General features: G+C 43.1%; 1 protein-coding gene across 2 annotated transcripts in view; it reads left to right on the forward strand.

Annotated features, from left to right (window-relative positions):
- Positions 1 to 20,318, forward strand: part of RFTN1 (raftlin, lipid raft linker 1) — a 127,533-nt gene that overhangs the window by 93,267 nt on the left and 13,948 nt on the right. For both annotated transcript variants that reach the window (XM_084858422.1, XM_084858421.1), the window contains exon 7: positions 3,893 to 4,008. In XM_084858422.1, the coding sequence (XP_084714548.1) occupies positions 3,893 to 4,008 (116 nt within the window). The remainder of the gene's footprint in view (positions 1 to 3,892; positions 4,009 to 20,318) is intronic.

Consider the following 20,318-nt stretch of genomic DNA (forward strand, 5'->3'; position numbering starts at 1 on the left):
TTGCAGAAATTGAAGTTTGCATAGTTGCACCTAATGCAGCATCATAACTGTTGCAAAACAATGGAACCAATTACCTAGGGAGGTAGTGGGCTGTCCCACACTGGAGGCATTCAAGATGAGGCTGGACATGAATCTGTCAGGGATTCTCTGACTTGGATTCCTGCACTGAGCAGGGGGTTGGACTCGATGGTCTTGTAGGCCCCTTCCACCCCTACTATTCTATGATCTAAAGGTCAACATTCGATAGAGAAAAGTTAAGTTTAATCTTCAATCCAAACGGAATTATATTATCACAGAATTGTAATACTACTAATTTCCTTCCAAATTTCACTCAGAGATTGAACAATGAGGAATAGCATTTTAAAAAAAAAAACTCTTAAAAATTAAATATTAGCTAGATCTTACTGGACGTTCGTCAAACTTGCCATAACTTTTAATGTTAAGTAATGCCGTCATGAAATGAACTGGTCCATAATGAGTATACATACTGAGCCCAAGCAGCTTAGATTGAACATTCTAAACTTTTGAGATAAAGAGGAAAATCTGCACATGGTTATGTTGCTACACAAATATATTTTACATGCAGGAAATTTTGTCATGCATGACAGTGTATGTGTATAATACACACATACACTGTCATGCATGACAAATGCTCATGTGCTTGCTTTGCCACATGTACAGGTTGTAGAAACCCATTACTAACTGGTGACACACACGAGGGCATTGCCAGTGTACGAAACTCATCGTGTGTGAAGCAACCCAACGCTGTGAGGTGAACATCAGCAAAAGGCAAATACTCAGGGCATATTTCTGTGTTGTATCCGTGGCAGTGATCTTTCACTTGGTAATAACAATAATGTAAAGGTTAGGCTTTGTGCATGAGGTTTCATAGTTCAAAGAAAACAGACAACACAGGGAGACATTGCTTTCCACTAGTATAGCTGTCATAATAGAATAAGAAATCTTTTCCCATAGTCATCTTGTAAATCATGTGCAGGAACATTAAAATGACATTTTGCCCAGCAGAAGAGCATCAAATATTTATATACCCAAGTGAAAATAGCCTTTTGAGCACAGTGGGGGAGCATCTTACCTTTATAAAAAATTCAGTGATAATGGAACCTTTTCTCTTGGAGGAGGGGGGATTAACCTTTTACATGAGCTTAGTGAAGTTAAAGAAAATAAAATTATACCAAAGCTTGAGCAAAACAGAAGCAGTTTTCAGTTTAATAGGATAGCTGGTTATGTGATCCACTTATTAGAACAAATGAACCATCACTTGATTATTTAGCTTCTGAGATTTAACTATATAATGTGCTGGAATTTACATGTTTAATCACCCCAATTATGTAATAAGTGAAAGCAAGTTAACCACTCAGAAAGTGGGACTTACTGGAGAGGAGAAAGTTACATAGGTGACATGATTAATGTGCAACTTCCAGAGTTGCATACTGCAAAAAGACCTTTTGTTGTCATTGTTGACATTTTTGGATGACTGCTTCTGGCTCATTCAAGAGCATGTTATTGTACATTTCTTAAAACTGAGCTCCTTTGACATCCACACGTCAGAATACTAAGATTTGTTGCATGAACAGGTATCATACAGTAAAATTCATAATACGGTAACGTGATAGTGGAAGGTAACCACATGGATTTACAGGTTTTTGTTAACCCTTCTGCAATGATAGGCAGCTTCATTTTCATTCACTTGCCCCTGTGAGTGGGCAGGGAGGACCTCCCAGTCTTTGTGAGTTGTATCACATCATGAGGATTTCTAAAAGTGTGGGGGCGAAGTTGCCCAAACTGATGGTCACCGTATCTTTTTAATGTGCTTATGGTTTGTGCAGTTTTCAAAAAATGTTCAAAGAAGGCAAAATAAATTGGGAAGTCTGTACTCAAAAGCCACACTGTGTAAGAATGCACAGGGATGTCCTCCCAAAAAACCCTATCCAGACTAGTAATGCCCAGTACTCCAGGCACAGGAGAACCTGACAATTCTGATGCAGGGCACTGGAGAAATTCTGACCCCAGTCTTCCTTCTTCTAAAGAACCTGACAAAGCGATGCATAAGACTTCTGAGAGGGCTCAGGTCTGAAGATGCTGACCAAACTCCTAAAACAAAAGTTCTTTTGAAAGCTACATTCCATTGAATCTACTACTTCCAAGAAAATACCCAGTGGGAATGTTGCTCCAGGCTTAGAGCCTTCCAAGAAAAAGAGGAAGCCAAAGCACAACTCATACCCAGAGGAAACGACTCCAGTGTTCATTAAACTGTGAGACATTCTTGATATCTCTAGAATGCCATCCCCCTTTCTTGGGACTCTGGAAGCAAAAGATCGGACATTGAAGTCATACCTTTAGGCTTGGAGACGAAATAAAAGAAGAGATAATCAGAGAAAAGGAAAATTTCCCACTCACCAAATCATCTTCTTGGTGACTCGGTATTCTCCATCTCCACAATCTTGCTCAGGACTGGAGCATCTCTGGCAAACACAAGGTAGAGGTTGGGGACCCATCCACCTTGGTTTCATGGGACCTTAAATGCCACCCATTCCCTCCATACTGTGTTGAGGGGAACTGGGATCATCATTCCAATATTAGTATGGAATCACTGACATTTAGATTCTCCACCCAGCATTATCAGATGACAGAAGGGGACCATTCAGCTTTTAGAATCTAAAATGTACAATGCATGCACATGCATCATGGGTCAAAAACTTAGTCCCATGATGCATGTGCATGCATTGTGAATTTTATTAATGTATTTACTGCCATTGTATAACATCTAACAGCTGAAGATAGCTGAAGAACAAGATAGAGGCTAAAGCCACAGAATTCAAGATTATAACAATGAAATATAATGTTAATCACTAAAACAAATTTAAAATAGCCACAGAATAAAATCAACAGCAGGCGACAACAGTAGAGCAAGCATCTAAAAAGCACTAACACATTCTTAAATTGAAGGTCTAAAAAGCTTGGGAGAACTTCACCTGGCACCAAAAAGGCTACAATATAAATGCTGGGTCAGCATCTCTGGGGAGAGCATTCCACAACTTGGGTTCCACTTCTGAAAAGGCTCACTCTCTAGTACCCATCCACCTCACCTCACTCTCACTCTCTAGTACCTATCCACCTTGCCTCATTCGGTGGGGGCATCCAGAGAAGAACCTCAGAAGATGACCTTAGGGTCTGGATAGGTATATACTGGAGGGAACACTTGGGTGGATGCTTTCTGTGTATGATTATGCCTCCATGCTGTCAAATGAACTGAACAAGCAAGACCATATCCCTGCATCTTGGGTGCCAGAAATACTAGTCAAGAGGAAGGGAAGGAAAGAATGCCTCATTCTCCGAGCTCTAGAAGTGTCCACCACAAAGCTTGCATATGCACGGATACCATATGTGGAAATAGGCGATACAGGTAAGGGCAGCTCTCATCATAGTTGCTAGTAGGGTAATGTTGCCTTAGAGAAATCATAAGCCACCTTGTGTGCCATTTTTCTGCGTAGAAAGGGAGGGTACAAATGAAATGCATAAATAAATAATTAAATATGTTAATCTACTAGTTCTATTAGTCTCATTTATTTTAATGGGGCTTGGGGTCTGATTCTCTCATAGAATCATAGAATAGTAGGGTTGGGAGGGGCCTATAAGACCGTCGAGCCCAACCCCCTGCTCAATGCAGGAATCCAAGTCAGAGCATCCCTGACAGATGGCTGCCCAGCTTCATCTTGAATGCCTCCAGGGTGGGAGAGCCCTCTCCCTGAATTATTTTGTATACGTGGTAAGAAGAAATTTGAATTGTGATACTGAACTGATGCTTTAAAACTGTACTCTAACATAGGATAAATAACTCTGTATCTTACAGAAATCATTTGTTTCTTCACAGATTCTTTCCAAAGTATGACTGATGGAATATTCATCTTTGAAGATCTTTCTGTGGAAGACAGCAAAAGTATACAAGGCTATGATGCAATTGTTGTAGAACAATGGACAGTCCTGGAAGTAAGTGAATCATTTTCCTTTTTCATTTTGTTTCTAATACCCAGAATCACAAACCAATGAGAAATTAATACTTTTAAAAATCTTGCTTGCTGCATCTATCAACAATAACTTCTGTTGCACTTTTCAGTATACAAAATGCCTTACAATCTTCCTCCAACAACCCCAGTGGAGTATGGTTAGGACCAGTAGTGAAAGAAGTGAAGGGGCTAGTTATTTTGCAGTGCAATTCTATATGTGTCTACTCTAAAGTAAGCCCTATTGAGTTCAGTACGACTTATTCCCAGATAAGGATGTATAGGATTGCAGCCTTAATTTGCTATTCAGTTTTCTCATGCCTTTTTTTTTTTAAAGTTTTGCACTGATGAACTGACTAACGTTGGGATCTTTAAGCAGCTTCATCAGTTTATTTTTCCTATAATATACTGAGTAATGTAGGAAGGATACATTCATCATCATCATCCCCCGCCCCCCACAGCCTTCTGAAAACAATAGTTAAGGGGGCTGTCAGAAAAATTAAAGATTTTTGCCCATAACGCAGGTTTATGCAGAAAAAAACACTGGTAACATCCTGCATACAGTATACCTATGTCATCTTACATGGAGACGATGGGTAGGATCCGGGGAGGGGGAACCTTCATGACAACAGAATGAGAAGTGCGTTGGAGTATTATCCAGATTTTCTTGGAATTGGCTTTGGTCCATCAGGGACACTTGAAGTAAGATAAGCCGAGTGCACCATACCTTTAAAATCCAGTTCTCAGAGGTCACACAGTGCTTGAAAGGAACATACTTCCAGGTGGAGTGTGGGGTATAGAACTGAACGTCCTCAGACTGGCAGGGGCTGCTCAACCAATGAGAGAGGCTTGTTTCCCTACCCATGTCCAGGCTCCCCCCTGCTACTACGTTATTATGAATGGAGAGCAACTAATAAGCTCCCTATGAGAGCATCTACTCCCGCTCCATTTCACCGTATTCTGTTCCCCAATGTGTGCACTTTTGCCTTGAGAAGCCAAAATCCCCAGTTCTCGAGTGTAGCATCCGAAGGCTCCCCCTGAGAGCAGGCCCCGCCCCCAATTTCGTCCCATTACAGCAAACTGTTGTGGAGTGATTACTTCCACCCATCCACCCTGCCTTTCTCCTTCTCTGGGCACTTTCTCCCTGCTTGCAATGACAGGCTTCCGAGACCTTGCCAGATCGGAGAAGCAACTTTACATAACATCAAAGAAGCGACTCGACACAATATCCGAGATGTGCTTTAACACATCAGTGGAGAAGCGAACTAATGCAAACATCAGAGAAGTGTATCATCAGAGAGGCTAATTACTGGCGAAATGGGAGTGCAGGGCAATTCTGAAGGCTGGAAAGGCTCAGTGAGGTCACAGCCAGGTGAAAGACACACCCCTGGGCGGGGCTATCATTTTGAAGGAAAAGCAGAGGCTGGGAGCATGCAGCCCCAGAAACACGGGGAACCTGAATTAAAGAAATAAAACAGAGCAAAAGTAGTTTCAGAAAATCCAGCTTTTTCACTGGAAATCTCCAGGGTGGCTGCAGATTGGCCATGATGTCATCTGCCACCAACAACCTCAAAATGCTCCCAATTCACAGCAAATCCCCTATAAGGACAGCCCCCAGGATTTGCCTTCTGTTAGAGGAAGGGACCTGGTTAGCCTGGGATAGAGAGGACTGAGGAAGTGGCGATATGATAGCACTCTTCAAATACCTGAAGGGCTATCACATAGAAGAGGGCAAAGACTAGTTACCTGCTGCTCCAGAGGGCAGGACTAAGGGTTGGATCTAGGATCTACGTTCTGTGAGATGAAGCGCTCCACTTGTGCAAGGTCCCCCACCCAATTTTTGGGGATTCCACCTCCACACACACTACAGATTCAGCAGGGTCCCCCGACTATCTGTGTAGCATTTTGAGGTGGTTGGAGGAGCTGCCATGGGAAGGAGGGCACAGGGCAGTCCACATCCATCAGTGCAGCATAAATCTAGATCCACCCCAATCTCTTATAGGGACAAAGTAATACATAAAGCAGGGCTCTGAATCCTTTTTTATGGAGATCTTTGCTATGCCAGTGAAGTCTCCTTTGTATATTGCACAGCTTTTACAACCATTGAAACAGAATGTATTTAGTTACAAAGAATGTCACAAACGGTGCTTTGCAGGTCATTTGGCTCTTGCTATGTGTTTAATCAACTCTGTGCTAAGCGCATGGTTAACATCAAGCATACAGCTCTTTTTTTGAACTTTGTTAGATCTGCTTATCCCTGTTTAGTTCCAGAACTATTAATAATGTAATACTAGCAAAGTTAGGCACCTCTAAGCCCACTTATTTAAATAGGGTTTTAAGTTATTAGTAGTAATAGTATTAAGAGCATTTATATCCTACCTTTGTGTAAATGACTTTCAAGGTGGTACACAAAAATAAGATTTAAAAACACTGTTTTTATACTTTTCAAAAATCTAACAAATTCAAACAGCCAAAGCCATACAGCAATATAATTAATTTAATTCAAAGGCTTTCTTTAAAAAGTCAAGTTTTTGCTGCGAATCAAAAGGCAAACAGCATGTGGGCCTCTTTTGAGAGTGAATTCCACAGTCTAGGTGCTGCAGTCAAAACATCTCTCTTGCATCCCCAATATTTCAGATGGGTAGAGTACAATCAATAGGGCTTCAACAAAGCACCGAGCAGGTTTATATGTACAGAGGCAGTCTCCAAGATATTCTAGTCCCAGACCATTTAGGACCTTAAAGGTTAAGACCAGAACTTTAATTGAGCCCAGAAGCAAATTAACAGCCAGTCCAGCTGAGAGACCATTGGGATGGTATGATCAGAACGCCTTATACTAACCAATAGTCTGGCTGCTGCATTCTGAACCAATTGAAGCATCTGAAGCTTTTCAAAGGCAGCCACACATAGTGTGCATTATAATAATCCAGTCAGAACATAACTCAGGAATCTGACTTATCCAAGAAGGCATGCAGCTGATGATGTTGAAAACCTCTCCTAGCCACCCACTACTTGGGCATCCATGAGTATGTCCACCTCATAACTGATTCTAAAGGGGGGGATGCAACTCCCTCTAAAACACCTAAATCCTATCCTTCCCCTGACATACTTCACCCAGCAGGTGAAGCTAAGGTGGCATCAGCCCTGGGTTGGAAGCCAGATTGGTAATGATCTAGTTTCCTCCAGGAATACCTGAAGCTGAGACGCCACTACATAGTCACATCCTGTCCACATCTGTAGGTTGCAGAACCTGAGAAGTATCCCTAGCAGCATAAGAGGTAGTCATGGGCATTTCAGAATCGCTTTGGTTGGGTTGGATCCAGGATCTGCCATCTGCAAGAGGAAGGGCTCCACTCACGGAATGTCCCTCTGCATGATTTTGGGGGATACCCCCCCACACCACAGTTCTCCCCATTCAGCAGGATCTCCTGACTCTCTGTAGCATTTCAAGGGGCTGCCATGGGAATAAAGGGCAGGAAAGTCCACTTCCACCAGTGTAGTTGATCCAGTGAAAATCTGGATCAAACCCCATGTGTCTTGAGTTCTGATCCTAGTTAGATTTGTCATGAGTTTTCCTTTATCACTCTAGCCTTTGCCCCAACTCCTTAGTAAACCAAGAAGAATGGACTGTATCCAGAACAAAAGAGGGGTTTAGGAGTGATTGTGCCAACCTTCCTAGATATCTCAAGATTCCAGAGACTGATCAGAGTGTCATGAGAACCACCAGCCCTAATAGCAGAAAAATCCAAAGGAGGCATCAGGAAACCAATTGTATCCATCAACCTCCAAGGGCAGACAACCCTAATGGGTCCCCAATCCTATGGAATGGTAGGGCTGTTATGAGCCATAATACTACATTATTATTTTGCTTATTCACCACTTTAAGGGAATTCAGGGTGGGATATGCAAGGTCCTAGTTTGTTTCCCATCTAGGTACTAACTAGACCCAGACTTGCTTAGCTTCAGCAAGCTTGGAGCATCATGTGCCTTCAGACCACACAACTGCATAGGCTGTGCAATGGAGGCTTGACTAAATGTGACATTCATTTATCTTAGTTCCTTTCCTTTCCTTTTTGCTTGCGTGCTGATTTTGTGCATGAAGCTCATAAGCAACTCTTAGAATTCTTCCATTTATTTTATTTTTTGGTGTCTTATCATAAGAGTTACTCAGATCTTAAAACATTGTGTATTCTCAGCAATGTAGCTTCAGTTCTGTTTTCATTTACAATTTCATTTAACTGCATTAGAGTACATTCCATTGAGTTTGAGCAGGAATTGGCATTGTCATATGAACAAATGACTCGGCATGCTTAATTTCTAATAACAAAGCGGCTTCCCAAGTGCAAGTGTTCAACACTCTGATGCACTCAGTATGTGTGTAAAACGCCAATATATTAGGATGTGAACCTTCCAGCTGTCACAGTATGTGGTCCTTGCCAAGTAAAAGACAGGATGCAAGAGCACTGTTATTTAAATATAGGCAGAGCAAACTATGGTATTCTTGCTTTTGAGCTGCAGAATGTTTCTGAAACTTTATTTCTTGAGTGACACTTCCTCTAAAAATACTTCCAGTGGTTTTCCTATGTTATAGGGAATTTAGGTGGTAGTGGTGGCAGTTGTCTTTCTTTAGCTCTTGCTGGAGACGTGGAATGCCTTTTTTGTTGCTGCTGTGCATTTTCAGTATTTTGACACAAATTATGAGTATATATTCTCAAATCTGTTGAGATGGCAGATTGCCTAGTGGAAATGAAATCACTATGTGGTTGTGTTTTGCTGTGTGCTTGCTAGGGAGCTGCATGTATATGGTAATCTGCTGTTCTTTCTGGAAGAGCCGGCTTCAATCGGCCTTCAGTCTTGATCTGTTAAATGCACAGTGATTTTGGGTTTGATCAACCAGTTTGATATCTGTAGTCACACAAATGAGGCATGCCTAGAGCAGCGGGGCCAAAGGTGATGAGAGTTAAATTCAGTCCTTTGAAAGGTCCTGTGTTTTGTTTGAAGGTGACCTAAAAAGGAGGCAGGAGAGGACTGGGTATGTGCTCTTTGGGGCTTCTCTTTCTGTGTGGATACGTCAGAGATAGTTGAGAGGTGTATGTTTACGGCTTATTTTTTAAAAGGTTTGTGTAGCTTGGAAATGTTCAGCATGCCAAGTGTTAGATTTTGCAGAGATCTTTGCTAGATGTAACAATACAGTTTGGCAGCACTTTCAGTCCTTAATGTTAGAAGTGCTGCACTTTGAACATAAGGAACATTTCTTACACCTTCGTTGGATTGTGTTTGTACTAAATAGGTGGTACGAAAATAAACAGCACTCTGGATAAAAATAACTTCTCCTTGCAAACAGTTCTCATCCTAGTATCTCATCATACACCTCAGAGTAGCTGTCTCCAACCTGGTGCCCTCCAGATGTGTTGGACTACAATTCCTAGCATCCCCAGCCAGCCATGTTGGGAGTTGTAGTCCCACACATCTGGAGGCACCAGGTTGGGGGAGGCTGCTTTAGGGGCTCTTTTCTTTCTGTATAGAACTTTACAGGAAGTTCAGAGAAGGTAGAACTTGGGTTTTCCAAACTAAAATGCTAAGTAAGAGGGAATGTGACAAACACCAGCCTAGTTTAATGTAACGCTGCACTAAGATAACCCTCAACCACTGGACACGAAATGAAGCAATTATAAGGTGAAGAGATTTCTGAATTGGCTGGAGTTTGGGTCCTTGGAAGCTTGCTGATGGTAACGTGTAAGGGCGGAATCCTGTGCATGTTTAGACAGCATAGGATTGCAACCTTACACATCTTACAACTCCCAATATGCTGGCTCAGGCATGCTGGGATTTGTAGGACTTTTTTCTGTCTAAACATGCATAGGATTGCACCTTAAGTTGCACCTGTTTGCCTCCAGATCCCTTAATAACCACTATCCCAAGTGCAGAAAAGTGTTAACGTTCTGTAGTTGCCTAGGCTTGCCTACCTAAAATACCACCATCCACTGTGGAATTATTTATCCCTAATCCAAGATATATGAGACCTGAATGTGGCTACTCCGTTATGTATATGTGTTTGTTTTGTGTGTTATCTGTTTGAATGCCAGTGTGTGATGTCACTGGGGTGGGGTGGGCAGGGCTTGGTGGCATAATTTAATACCCCAAATCCATAGCAATACCTTTATTAGGACCAACCAAATTTCCACAAAAATTCTACAAAACTGTGCAGGTTTGTGAGTTCTCCAGAACTCAATGGTGCTTTTTGTACCACCTAGCCTGATGAAGAGTTCTGAAGAATTCGAAAGCTTGCACAATTTTGTGGAATGTTGGTTGGTACTAATAAAGTTATTGCCCAACTGTGGTTTGGGGATTTTTTTCTCATGGTCCAGCACGGCTACCTTTTGTTTTGCTTTTTATATAATTTGATATGTATGTTCGAGAAGAAGATATGGTGAATGAGATGCAGCTTTGGGCTATCTCCTTGTGGTCCTTCTCCCCTTCAGGCTCCCCATTTAGTCTTAAAATGGTGCTGTTGAATGCCAGGTCAGGGAATGGGAAAATATCTGTTCTCCAGGACCTGATCGTGGAAGAGTATGTTAATTTAGCATGTATCACAGATGGGAGGGAGAAATTTAGGTTTCCAGTTGTGTCTATCAAGGTTTTTGATGATGCAGTAGTGTAGACCCAATAGGAGCAGGAGCGGAGGTCTCAAATGTGATTCCGTGTCATTTTCCAGGTACACAGTCTGGAGCTTTGCGCATTTCAAATGTATGATGTTTGATGCTGGAGAAAGGATAGGGATTCTGTCAGTATATCACCCACTGCTGCCTAACAGTTTCCCTTCCAAAGCTAACAGATGTAGTCTTGAGAGCAGTGTTGGAGATCCCCAGGTTCGTAGTCCTGGGAGACTTCAGCATCCAGGACCTCTTGTCTGGCGTGGCTTAGGACTTTGTGATCTCTGTGAAAACTATAGGCCTCTCTCAGTTGATGTTGGGCCCCACCAATGTGGCTGTTCCATACCCTCAGTGTTGGGTGTTTTGTGTTGGGGAGGATGAGAGTGTTCTAGGGGTGGGGGAAATTGACAGAGTTCCTTTGCTATGGACAGATCACTAGTTGATGAGGTTTAAACTGACAACCGTTACTTAGCACTACAATGCTGGGTTTTTTTATTTTAACAATAGCAGGATTGTATTGTTACATGGAGGGAGGGCGTTTAACCTTCTCCCGGTCCATTCCCTGAACATCTCCCCTAGGAGTGAAGCTTCCATTGGTGTCACTTTAAATGCATCCCGATATTTAATATCATGCCTGTTTTGGTCCATCTCCAGAGACTGATGGGTCCAAAATTGTTTTGGGGAGATTAATCTGGAGCTAAAAAGGCTAATCTTAAATTGACATCAAGCTGGCCTCAGATAACACTGGGGTAGCCTGCCTTATGGTAGCCAGGTTATATATAAACATTTTCTGAAAGGCAACTTTCCTCACAAGGTTCATGTGCAAATTATGTTCACAAGCCTTAGACTCTAAGGCTTAGAGAAAAAGATCTACAGAACAAAGATGCAGAACAGGAATGTGCATGCTAAACGCCACAGCTTGTTAGGATCCTTAACTGAATTGCTCTGGCATCTTGCGTGAGGATTCCAAGTTAACTTTCTTCAGTTAACAGGTCTTACAGCACAATCCTATACTCAGAGGGAAGTCTCATTGAGTTCAATGGAACTTACTCCCATGTAAGAGTGGGGTGGAGAACCTTTTTCAGCCCAAGGTCCGAATTCCAATATAGGAAATGTCTTGGGCTCCACATTCCTTCTGTGGGCATGGCCAAAGGCATAATGAGCATGACCAATTGTGATTCTTCCCCATTTTAAGCCTTGTTGTTGTTGTTCAGTCGTTAAGTCGTGTCTGACTCTTTGTGACCCCATGGACCATAGCACGCCAGGTCTTCCTGTCCTCCATTCTTTCCCGGAGTGTGCTCAAGTTCATATTCATTGCATCGGTGATGCTATCTAGCCATCTCATCCTCTGCCATCCCCTTCTCCTTTTGCCTTCAATCTTTCCCAGCATCAGGGTCTTTTCCAGTGAGTTTTCTCTTAACATTAAGTGGCCAAACTTTTTGAGGTTCAGCTTCAGTATCTGTCCTTCCAATGAGCACTCAGGGTTGATGTCCTTTAGGATTGACTGATTTGACCTCCTTGCAGTCCAGGGGACTCGTAAGAGTCTTCTCCAGCACCACAGTTCGAAAGCATCAATTCTTCGGCGCTCAGACTACACAGAAGTAAACAGGACTGAATCACTAAGCCGCTCCCTCTCCAGGCCGCATCCCCTTTCCCCAACAGGGAAAAGCTCTTATCTTCGATCAGCAGCTGATGGGAGATAAGAGCTTAGTGCTGAGTGCTGAGAAAGAGTGCCCTTTTCAGTGTTCAGTAGGGAAAGCTCTTCTCTCCGATTCACCTGCTGACTGAAGATGAGCTTTCGCCTGCCGGAAGAGGATTTGAAGTCTGGGGGAGAAGTTGGTGGGCTAGATAAGGAATCTCTGTGGATTGTATCTGGCCCATGGGCTGGAGGTTCCCATCCCTGCTGCATAGGATTGCAGCCTTAGAACTTCTTGTTGAAGAATACATGTAGGGTTGTGATGTACATATGCTCCATGTGATGAGAGTCAGAGCTTTTAATTTCATTGTCAGGAAAAGACCTGAGCATGCAGTGGAACTGCATGGCCAGGGTACTCCCGAACATCATAATGCATCGGGAAACTGTCCCTTGTGCTGGAGCCTCTCCCTTTCCAGTGGTTTACTTTTGGGTGATGCATTCAGCAAAGTCCATAGGCCCAGCTCCCTATATAAATTGTGGCTCTGCTTTTTTGTTGGTTTTCACGAAGTGGCTCAACAGGCACCTATCAGGACTACTTATGTCATATGCTATCTTGCATTAGTGGTTCAGTTGACATCACTTCAGACTCTAAAATTATATAAATTCTAAAGCTGCCATGCAATTTTGATCCATTGACTGGAAAAAATAAATTGCCTCAAATTAGCTTTCTCCAGTCCTACAGCAACTGTGGATCTTGTAATTTTGTTTGTTGCTCGGTTTTATTTTATTTTTTAAAGTCTGCAGTAGGGTAAAGAATAGAAAATTGCCAATACAGATGGTTTTCCTTTATACTGGCATGGCCTAGATATTTCTTCCCCATTATTTCTCAAATTGTAAAGCTTTCTGGTTTTTCCTAATGAGCTAGTCTATTGCTGAGTGAGAGAAGAGGAACAAACAAACAGCAAAATCATAAGTAAAATTGAATTCTTTTTATCTACTCAAGACAGGAAAACAGCCAACTCAACATGCTCTGGTTTTTGACATTCAAAGTGTGATCAGAGATTACTTATCAACTGCAGGAGAATGGGGAATGAGTTTGTTAAAATTTTGCTCTCCCTCACTCATGGAAGGAAATGTCTCTTAGTCTGATTTGTAGATCAGCTCATGCTGCCGTTTTTCTGCTCTCTCTCCCTTTAACTATGCTTTTAAAAATCTTTTGTCTTAAGGTTTTGACCATCTTTTGTTTATGCTGAATTTCAAAAAAGTATAGGCTGTTACTAAAGATTCACTAGATGTATGGTGTTAAAAATTAACATTTCTACTGTCTCTAATGCTATGTATCAAATTACATTGAAATGCTTGGATATTAGTGCACTTTACTAACTTCTTCGAAGAAGTTGAACAAAACTTCAGTGGAAACAGTGGGAAAAAAATGGAGACACCAAGGAACAAGACAGAGGCCAGGTTCGGACAATCAGCTGGAAAAAGAAGCCACGGTAGCTTCTTTTCCCCATCCCATGCATGCTGCTCATGCGCCCACCATTTCCATAATTACCCTCACCGCCACACAGCTTGCTGTGTCGTCCAAACCCAGCAAGGTGCGTGGAGGGGGAGGGGAGGCTTCCAGACCATCCTGCAACCCATGGCTTGTTCTAGGGGTTTCTGAGTGGTTTGGACATCAACCCCGCTGTGCACCTCACCGGGTTCAGATAACATGGCAACCCTCGTTGCAGCAAGGGTAATTTGGGAAACAGTGGGTGTGCAAGCGGCATGCACTGAGTGGGGAAAAGAAGCTATGGTGACTTCTTTTCCTCTGCTGATAGTCCAAACCCAGCGGTCTCAGGGAATTCCCAAGGTTTGTAGAAGTACACACATTTTCAAAAAACCAAAAATAATGGCACAGTGAGAGCTGAGCATGCTTGGTAGCCAAGGAATGTTGAGTGCCCACAATGCCCTGCTTAAACTCCTTACAGCTTATAGTAGGAGGAGGACATGGGTGACTTGCAGGAATCCTAAAGAAGAGGAAATACAGTCAAGGCCAGAAATATTGGAACAAGGATAACTGTTTTGGCAGTTGGCCTCTGTACACCACCACACTGAAGTTGAAAGGAAACACCCAGATGGGAGCGAAGTCAGGACTTTCAGCTGTAATTCAAGGGGTTGGACAAAAGTGGGGCACTAACCATTCAGGAAGGACAGCCAGTGGCATACACACACACCCATCATTGGTGGCTCATAAGTAATGGAACGAATGGCTGACAAGCAGCTGCATGGCCAGGTGTGGCCTGTTTCCTGGGTACCCCATGACCAAACAAGCAGATCAAAGGCCTGGAGGTGGTTCTGAGTGTCACATTTGCATTTGGTAGCTGTTCACTGGAACTCCCCACATGAGGTCCAAATAGGTGTCCATGTGAGTGAAGGAGGCCATCATTAGGCTGAAGAAACAAAATAAACCCATCAGAGAGATAGCAAAAACATTGGGAGTTGCCAACACAACAGTTTGGAACATCCTGAAAAGAAGGAATTAACTGGCAAGCTCAGCAACAGCAAAAGGCTTGGAAGACCTGGGGGTTGGACTCGATGGCCTTGTAGGCCCCTTCCAACCCTACTATACTATTCTATGACCATGGAAGACAACTAAAGTGAATGACCGCAGAATTCTGCTCATGGTGAAGAGGAACCCTTTCACAACATCTAGCCAGGTCAAGAATTCTCTTGCGAAGGTAGACATGTCATTGTCAACATCTACAGTCAAGAGACGGCTTTATGAATGTAAATACAGAGGCTTCACAACAAGGTGCAAACTGGTAACACTCAAGAACAGACAGGCCAGATTAGCCTTTGCCAGCAAACACCTAAAAAAGCCTGCCCAGTTCTGGAATAAGATTCTTTGGACTGATGAAACCAAGATTAACTTGTACCAGAATGATGGGAAGAGAAAAGTATGGAGAAGGAAAGGAACAGCTCATGATCCAAAGCATACCACATAATCTGTAAAACATGGTGGAGGCAGCATTATGGCATGGGCATGTATGGCTGCCAGTGGAACCAGGTCACTGGTGTTTATTGATGACCTGACTGCTGAGAAAAGCAGCAGGATGAATTCTGAAGTGTATAGGGCTATACTTTCTGCTCAGATTCAGCCGAATGCTGCCAAACTGATAGGACCGCTTCATATTGCAGATAGATAATGACCCAAAACATACAGCAAAAGCTACCCAAGAATTTCTCAAGGCAAAGTGGGATGTTCTTCAATGGCCAAGTCAGTCACCTGATCTCAACCCAAAAGAGCATGCTTTTCACTTACTGAAGACAAGACTGAAGGCACAAAGACCCACAAACAAGCAGCAGCTGAAGGCAGCTGCAGTAAAGGCCTGGCAAAGCATCTCGAGGGAGGAAACTCAGCATTTGGTCATGTGCATGGGTTCCAGACTTCAGGCAGTCATTGACTGCAAAGGATTTTCATCCAGGTATTAAAGGTGATCCTTAAGTTTGAAATGATGTTGGTTTATTCCATTACTTATGAGCCACCAACGATGGGAGTGTGTGTATGCCACTGGCTGTACTTCCTGAATGGTTAGTGCCCCACTTTTGTCACACCCCTTAAATTACAGCTGAAAGTCCTGACTTCACTCCCATCTGGGTGTGTTTCCTTTCAACTTCAATGTGGTGGTGAAGAGAGGCCAACTGCCAAACCAGTTATCCTTGTTCCAATATTTCTGGCCCTGACTGTATTACACTGCAACATTTTGTTTAAGTTCCTAGTTGGGGCTGAAGTTGCCACAATGCCAGCTTTCAGATTTGCACTGAATTCTAGCTGTAACACATTTTTGCTGTGTTACCGGGAGCAGTGCATAATAGCCTTCTTTACTTAGTTCTGCACGCTATCTCTGCTTTTGCCCTGCTGCTGTTTCTGATCTTTGTTGCTCTGAGTATTAAAGCTGGTGGTTTTTGATCAAGCTACAATTTTGATTCCCTCTGAAAGAAATATGTTTCCTTGACATAAAGCACTTAAGTACTTTGGGCAGGGGATAGACCCATGAAAACTGCATGGAGACTGTTAAGTGAGATGATCACACATGCATCTATTTCACTGCATGTACACAATTGCACCTATGACAACATGAATACAGTTTTCATAGCTTTTCCTACCTCGAACCACTTTCAGTGGGATAAATGCATAATGACACTGCCCTGTGGTAGGGACTCTTTCTTTTATATCATCACTGCACAGCATTGTTTGATTAGAAGACTGATTGAGACTGGGAGGGGTCGAGACTGGGGGGGATCTTAGCTCAGTGGCAGAGTGCATGCTTTGCATGCAGGTCCCAGGTTCATCTCCAGTTAAAAGTATCCAGTAACACAGGGGTGTAGTACCTCAGCCATCGGGACCTAATCCAGCCTACCTGAGATCCCAATTTGACTCTCTGGGGTTCCTCAGATGGCCACAGCCCCTCCCTAGCTCCACCCCCTTTCCCCAAATGTCCAGTTGTTCTGTGACTACCCAGCTTTTGTGCCATTCTTTCCACATTCTAAAAGGTTGAAATGCCTTTTGCAAGGCTTAGTTGCTGACAATAAGAGCTTTAAGCTAAAATATGTTGGTATCTTTGGCCCCACCCCTTTTGCCTTTGGCCCTGGAATGTGGCTCCCAAGAGCTTCTCTGAAATGGAATTCGGCCCTTGGGCTGAAAGAGGTTCGACACCCTTGCAGTAGCAGAAAGATCCCTACCTGAGGTGCTAAAACGCAGCTGCCATCCAGATTTAACTATAATGGGTGAGATGGATGAATAGTCTGACCTGATGTAATGCAGCTTCCTGTGTTCCTCAGCAAAACACCTTTCTCCACAGAACTATGGGGTGGTATGTTGGAGAAGTGTATTTGATGTAGGCCCGGTGCTACCACATGGCACTGTCAGGCGGATGCCTGCACTAGACCCTCATTTCTTAACAAACAAACAAACAAACAAACAAACAAACACCTCTTCCTGGCTCCCAACTTCAGCTATGCCCCAAATGTTGAACTGACCTTGGAGGCATTGTGTGTTAAATGACAAGCATCCACAGTGGGCCCCGCTGTGGTGCTGTGGGGTAAGCCCCCAGGATGACCCACCATTACAGGAACTCCCCCACACACACACACACCAGACAGCACTCTGCCAAGGGCCCTTTAACCTAATTTGATGCCACAGCTGTTTGGCACTGCTGAGGAGAGGCAGATGTCTCTAAAATTATGCATGGTGTGGAGAATGCGGATAGGGAGACATTTTTCTCCCTGTCTCTTAATACTGGAACCTGGAGCTATCCCCTGAAGCTGATTGGTGGGAGATTCAGGACAGAGAAAAAGAAGTACTTCACACAGCACATAGTCAAATTATGGAATTCGCTACCACAAGATGTAGTGATGGCCACCAGTTTGGATGGCTTTAAAACAGGGTTAGACAAATTCCTGGAGGAGAAGGCTGTCGATAGCTTCCAATATGCTACCTCCAGTATCAGAGGCAGTGTGCCTTTGTATACCACTTGCTGGGGAACATGGGCAGGAGGGTGCTATTGCACTCATATCCTTCTTGTGGGTTTCCTGTGGGGAGCCGGTTGGCCACTGTGAACAAAATGGTGGTCTAAATGGACCTTGGTCTGATCCAGCATGGCTCTTCCTATGTTCTTACGTTCTTAAAGGGGTGTGTGAAAGGGCTCCTTGGTGTGGAGAAAAACATGCTTGCTTTCCTTTAACAGGATCCCATATATAGGACATGCTAGTTGACTTAACCGTAATGGCAGTAGTTTGGGGTGAAGTATGAAAGAAGCAGGATTTGTCTGTTTAGAAATCTCTTCACTGTTTTTTTTCTAGCTGATCTTTTTGTTTTCATTTTTCAAGCTGATAGAATGTCTTTCAGAACATTTGAACTCAAGCCCAGCCCAGCCCTGTGCTCATCTCCCCTCCCTGAGTTTGTACTCAGGAAGGTACATGATGGCATCTGTTAGAAGGAAATGTTGGTCTTGGGATTTTGTGGCCTTTCCTCAGTGAGAACCTGGAGAGAAAAACCACGTATTGCAGGAGAGAGTGGAACAGTGAAACAGTTCAGCTTCTTGCAGAAGCCAAGAGGGTACAATTATGTTGCACCAGTGCTCTCCCCGGTTGCCAGAACGGTTTAGTCTCTAGCCTCCTTTGACATCTTGTTGTGGGCCAGGGTGGAAGTAGGTGATGGCTCCCTGGTAACCAGGACCCTGAAGCTTTGGAGCATTTGAAAAGCTAGCAAGAGGAAAGAAATCTTTTTGGCAGCAAGAGATAGCACAGGGTCTTGATTAGTGAGGCAGTGTTATCCTGTTGTGATTGTGATAGCTGTCAGAAGCATCCTGCTATGTGCTAGAGGAAATGGGTCATAGCTATGTGGATACTGATCATTCCTCAGCAAGCCCGTTGTTCTTCACAGACCTGCCTATAAATGGTGGTTCTGCCAAGTCCTATCCTATTTCAGGTAGGAGTCATGTACACCTTCATCAAAAGCCAAACAATTCTTTATCCAATGGGGGCTTTTTGAAGATCAAGTTTTAGGTTTTTCTAGTCTTTGGACAGTTGGGCTTTATCAGCAGGTCCATCTGGGCCTGGGCAGAATCAAAGAGACAACACGGAAACAATTTCTGGGAAGCAGAAAGGAGGAAGAGGGAAACTAAGGAAGAGGGGGTATTTTTGTGGCATGGTTAGTTTCATTTACAAATCATGGTAGCTAGGCAGAAATGCATTAATACACACAATGTAAACTGGCAAACAGCCAAAATGATTGTATGAGACTCACTGCATGGCCCAAGACAGGCCACTAATTCATAGTTTAGTTTCCCATCTGTAAAATGGGAATAATGGTGACCTATCTCACAGTGTTGTTGGGAGGCTTAATGCAATAGACTATAATTAAAAAGTACTTATATACATTAGCAGCTGTAGTGATAGTAGTAAATATGTGTACCACGTAAGCTGGAGCATATTTTGTGAAACTAACATGAAGGTTTGTTAACTAGGAATTGGGTCCAGATTTACAATGGATCAGCTGCACTGACAGAAGTGGACTTCCCCCTCCTCCCCACAGTAGCCCCTCCAGCCCCCTGAAAATGGTACACTGAGAGTCAGGGGACACTGCTGAATGGGGTGAACTGTGGTGCGGGGTAGAAGGGGGGAGCCCTGAATATTGGGCAGAGGCACCTACTGTGAGTGCCCACGGAAGGCAGATCCTGGATCCAACCTTAGTTCTCCAATCTTTTTATCTGACGTTCTTTGTCACAACCACCATTTGCTCTGTGCTGTTGGGAATTATTTGGTCTTGTATAGTAGTGGAGAAAATTAGTAAGGCTGTACTATACCTCCCTCTCTGCGCCTGACTCTAAAGTAAAAGGTGCCATTTTAGTCTTGTGCACATATTTTCTGATGAAAAATAACAAATTGGCTGTGTTCATGTGCCTGTGGGTAAAAAAAAAGAATAAAACTGATTGCATTCATATTTTCTTGCCATTGCTGCTGGATGCAAATGACCTGGGCTCATTACCACCATAATGTCATTTAACACACCATGAGATGCTCTAGAAATCAAAGAAGCAGGGTTTTTTCTGTTTGCTCAACTGGTGTAAATATAGAGTTCCTTGCTTTATTTTAACAGAATTGCCCGGCAGCTCCACCTTGCATTGTTGAGAGCAGAATTGGCCCCATGTTAGTGTAGCTGGGTTTTTGTAATGCTTGAATACCCTTTTGTCTGGAAGGAGGTAATTGTTCTCTTTCAGCTACTATTGCAGGAGGCCATTCATCCAGGGGATCTCCAACAAAACAAAATGAATTAGTCCTGTTGATCTGATTCATCAGCTGCCACATGGAAGGTTTTGGAGCATGGAAAGAAATGTGTTTCTACTGCTTAAACAAAATTATTTAACCCTTCAGCAAGAACTGAAAAATGACCCTTCATTCCTTTTGTTTTGCAATATTAATTTCTTTTCCTGTTTTGCTGAACTTGCAGAAATGATCTAA

This window comes from Heloderma suspectum, chromosome 5, assembly GCF_057233095.1.
Source record: "Heloderma suspectum isolate Gila_16-S chromosome 5, 16-S_ref, whole genome shotgun sequence".
Taxonomy (NCBI): domain Eukaryota; kingdom Metazoa; phylum Chordata; class Lepidosauria; order Squamata; family Helodermatidae; genus Heloderma; species Heloderma suspectum.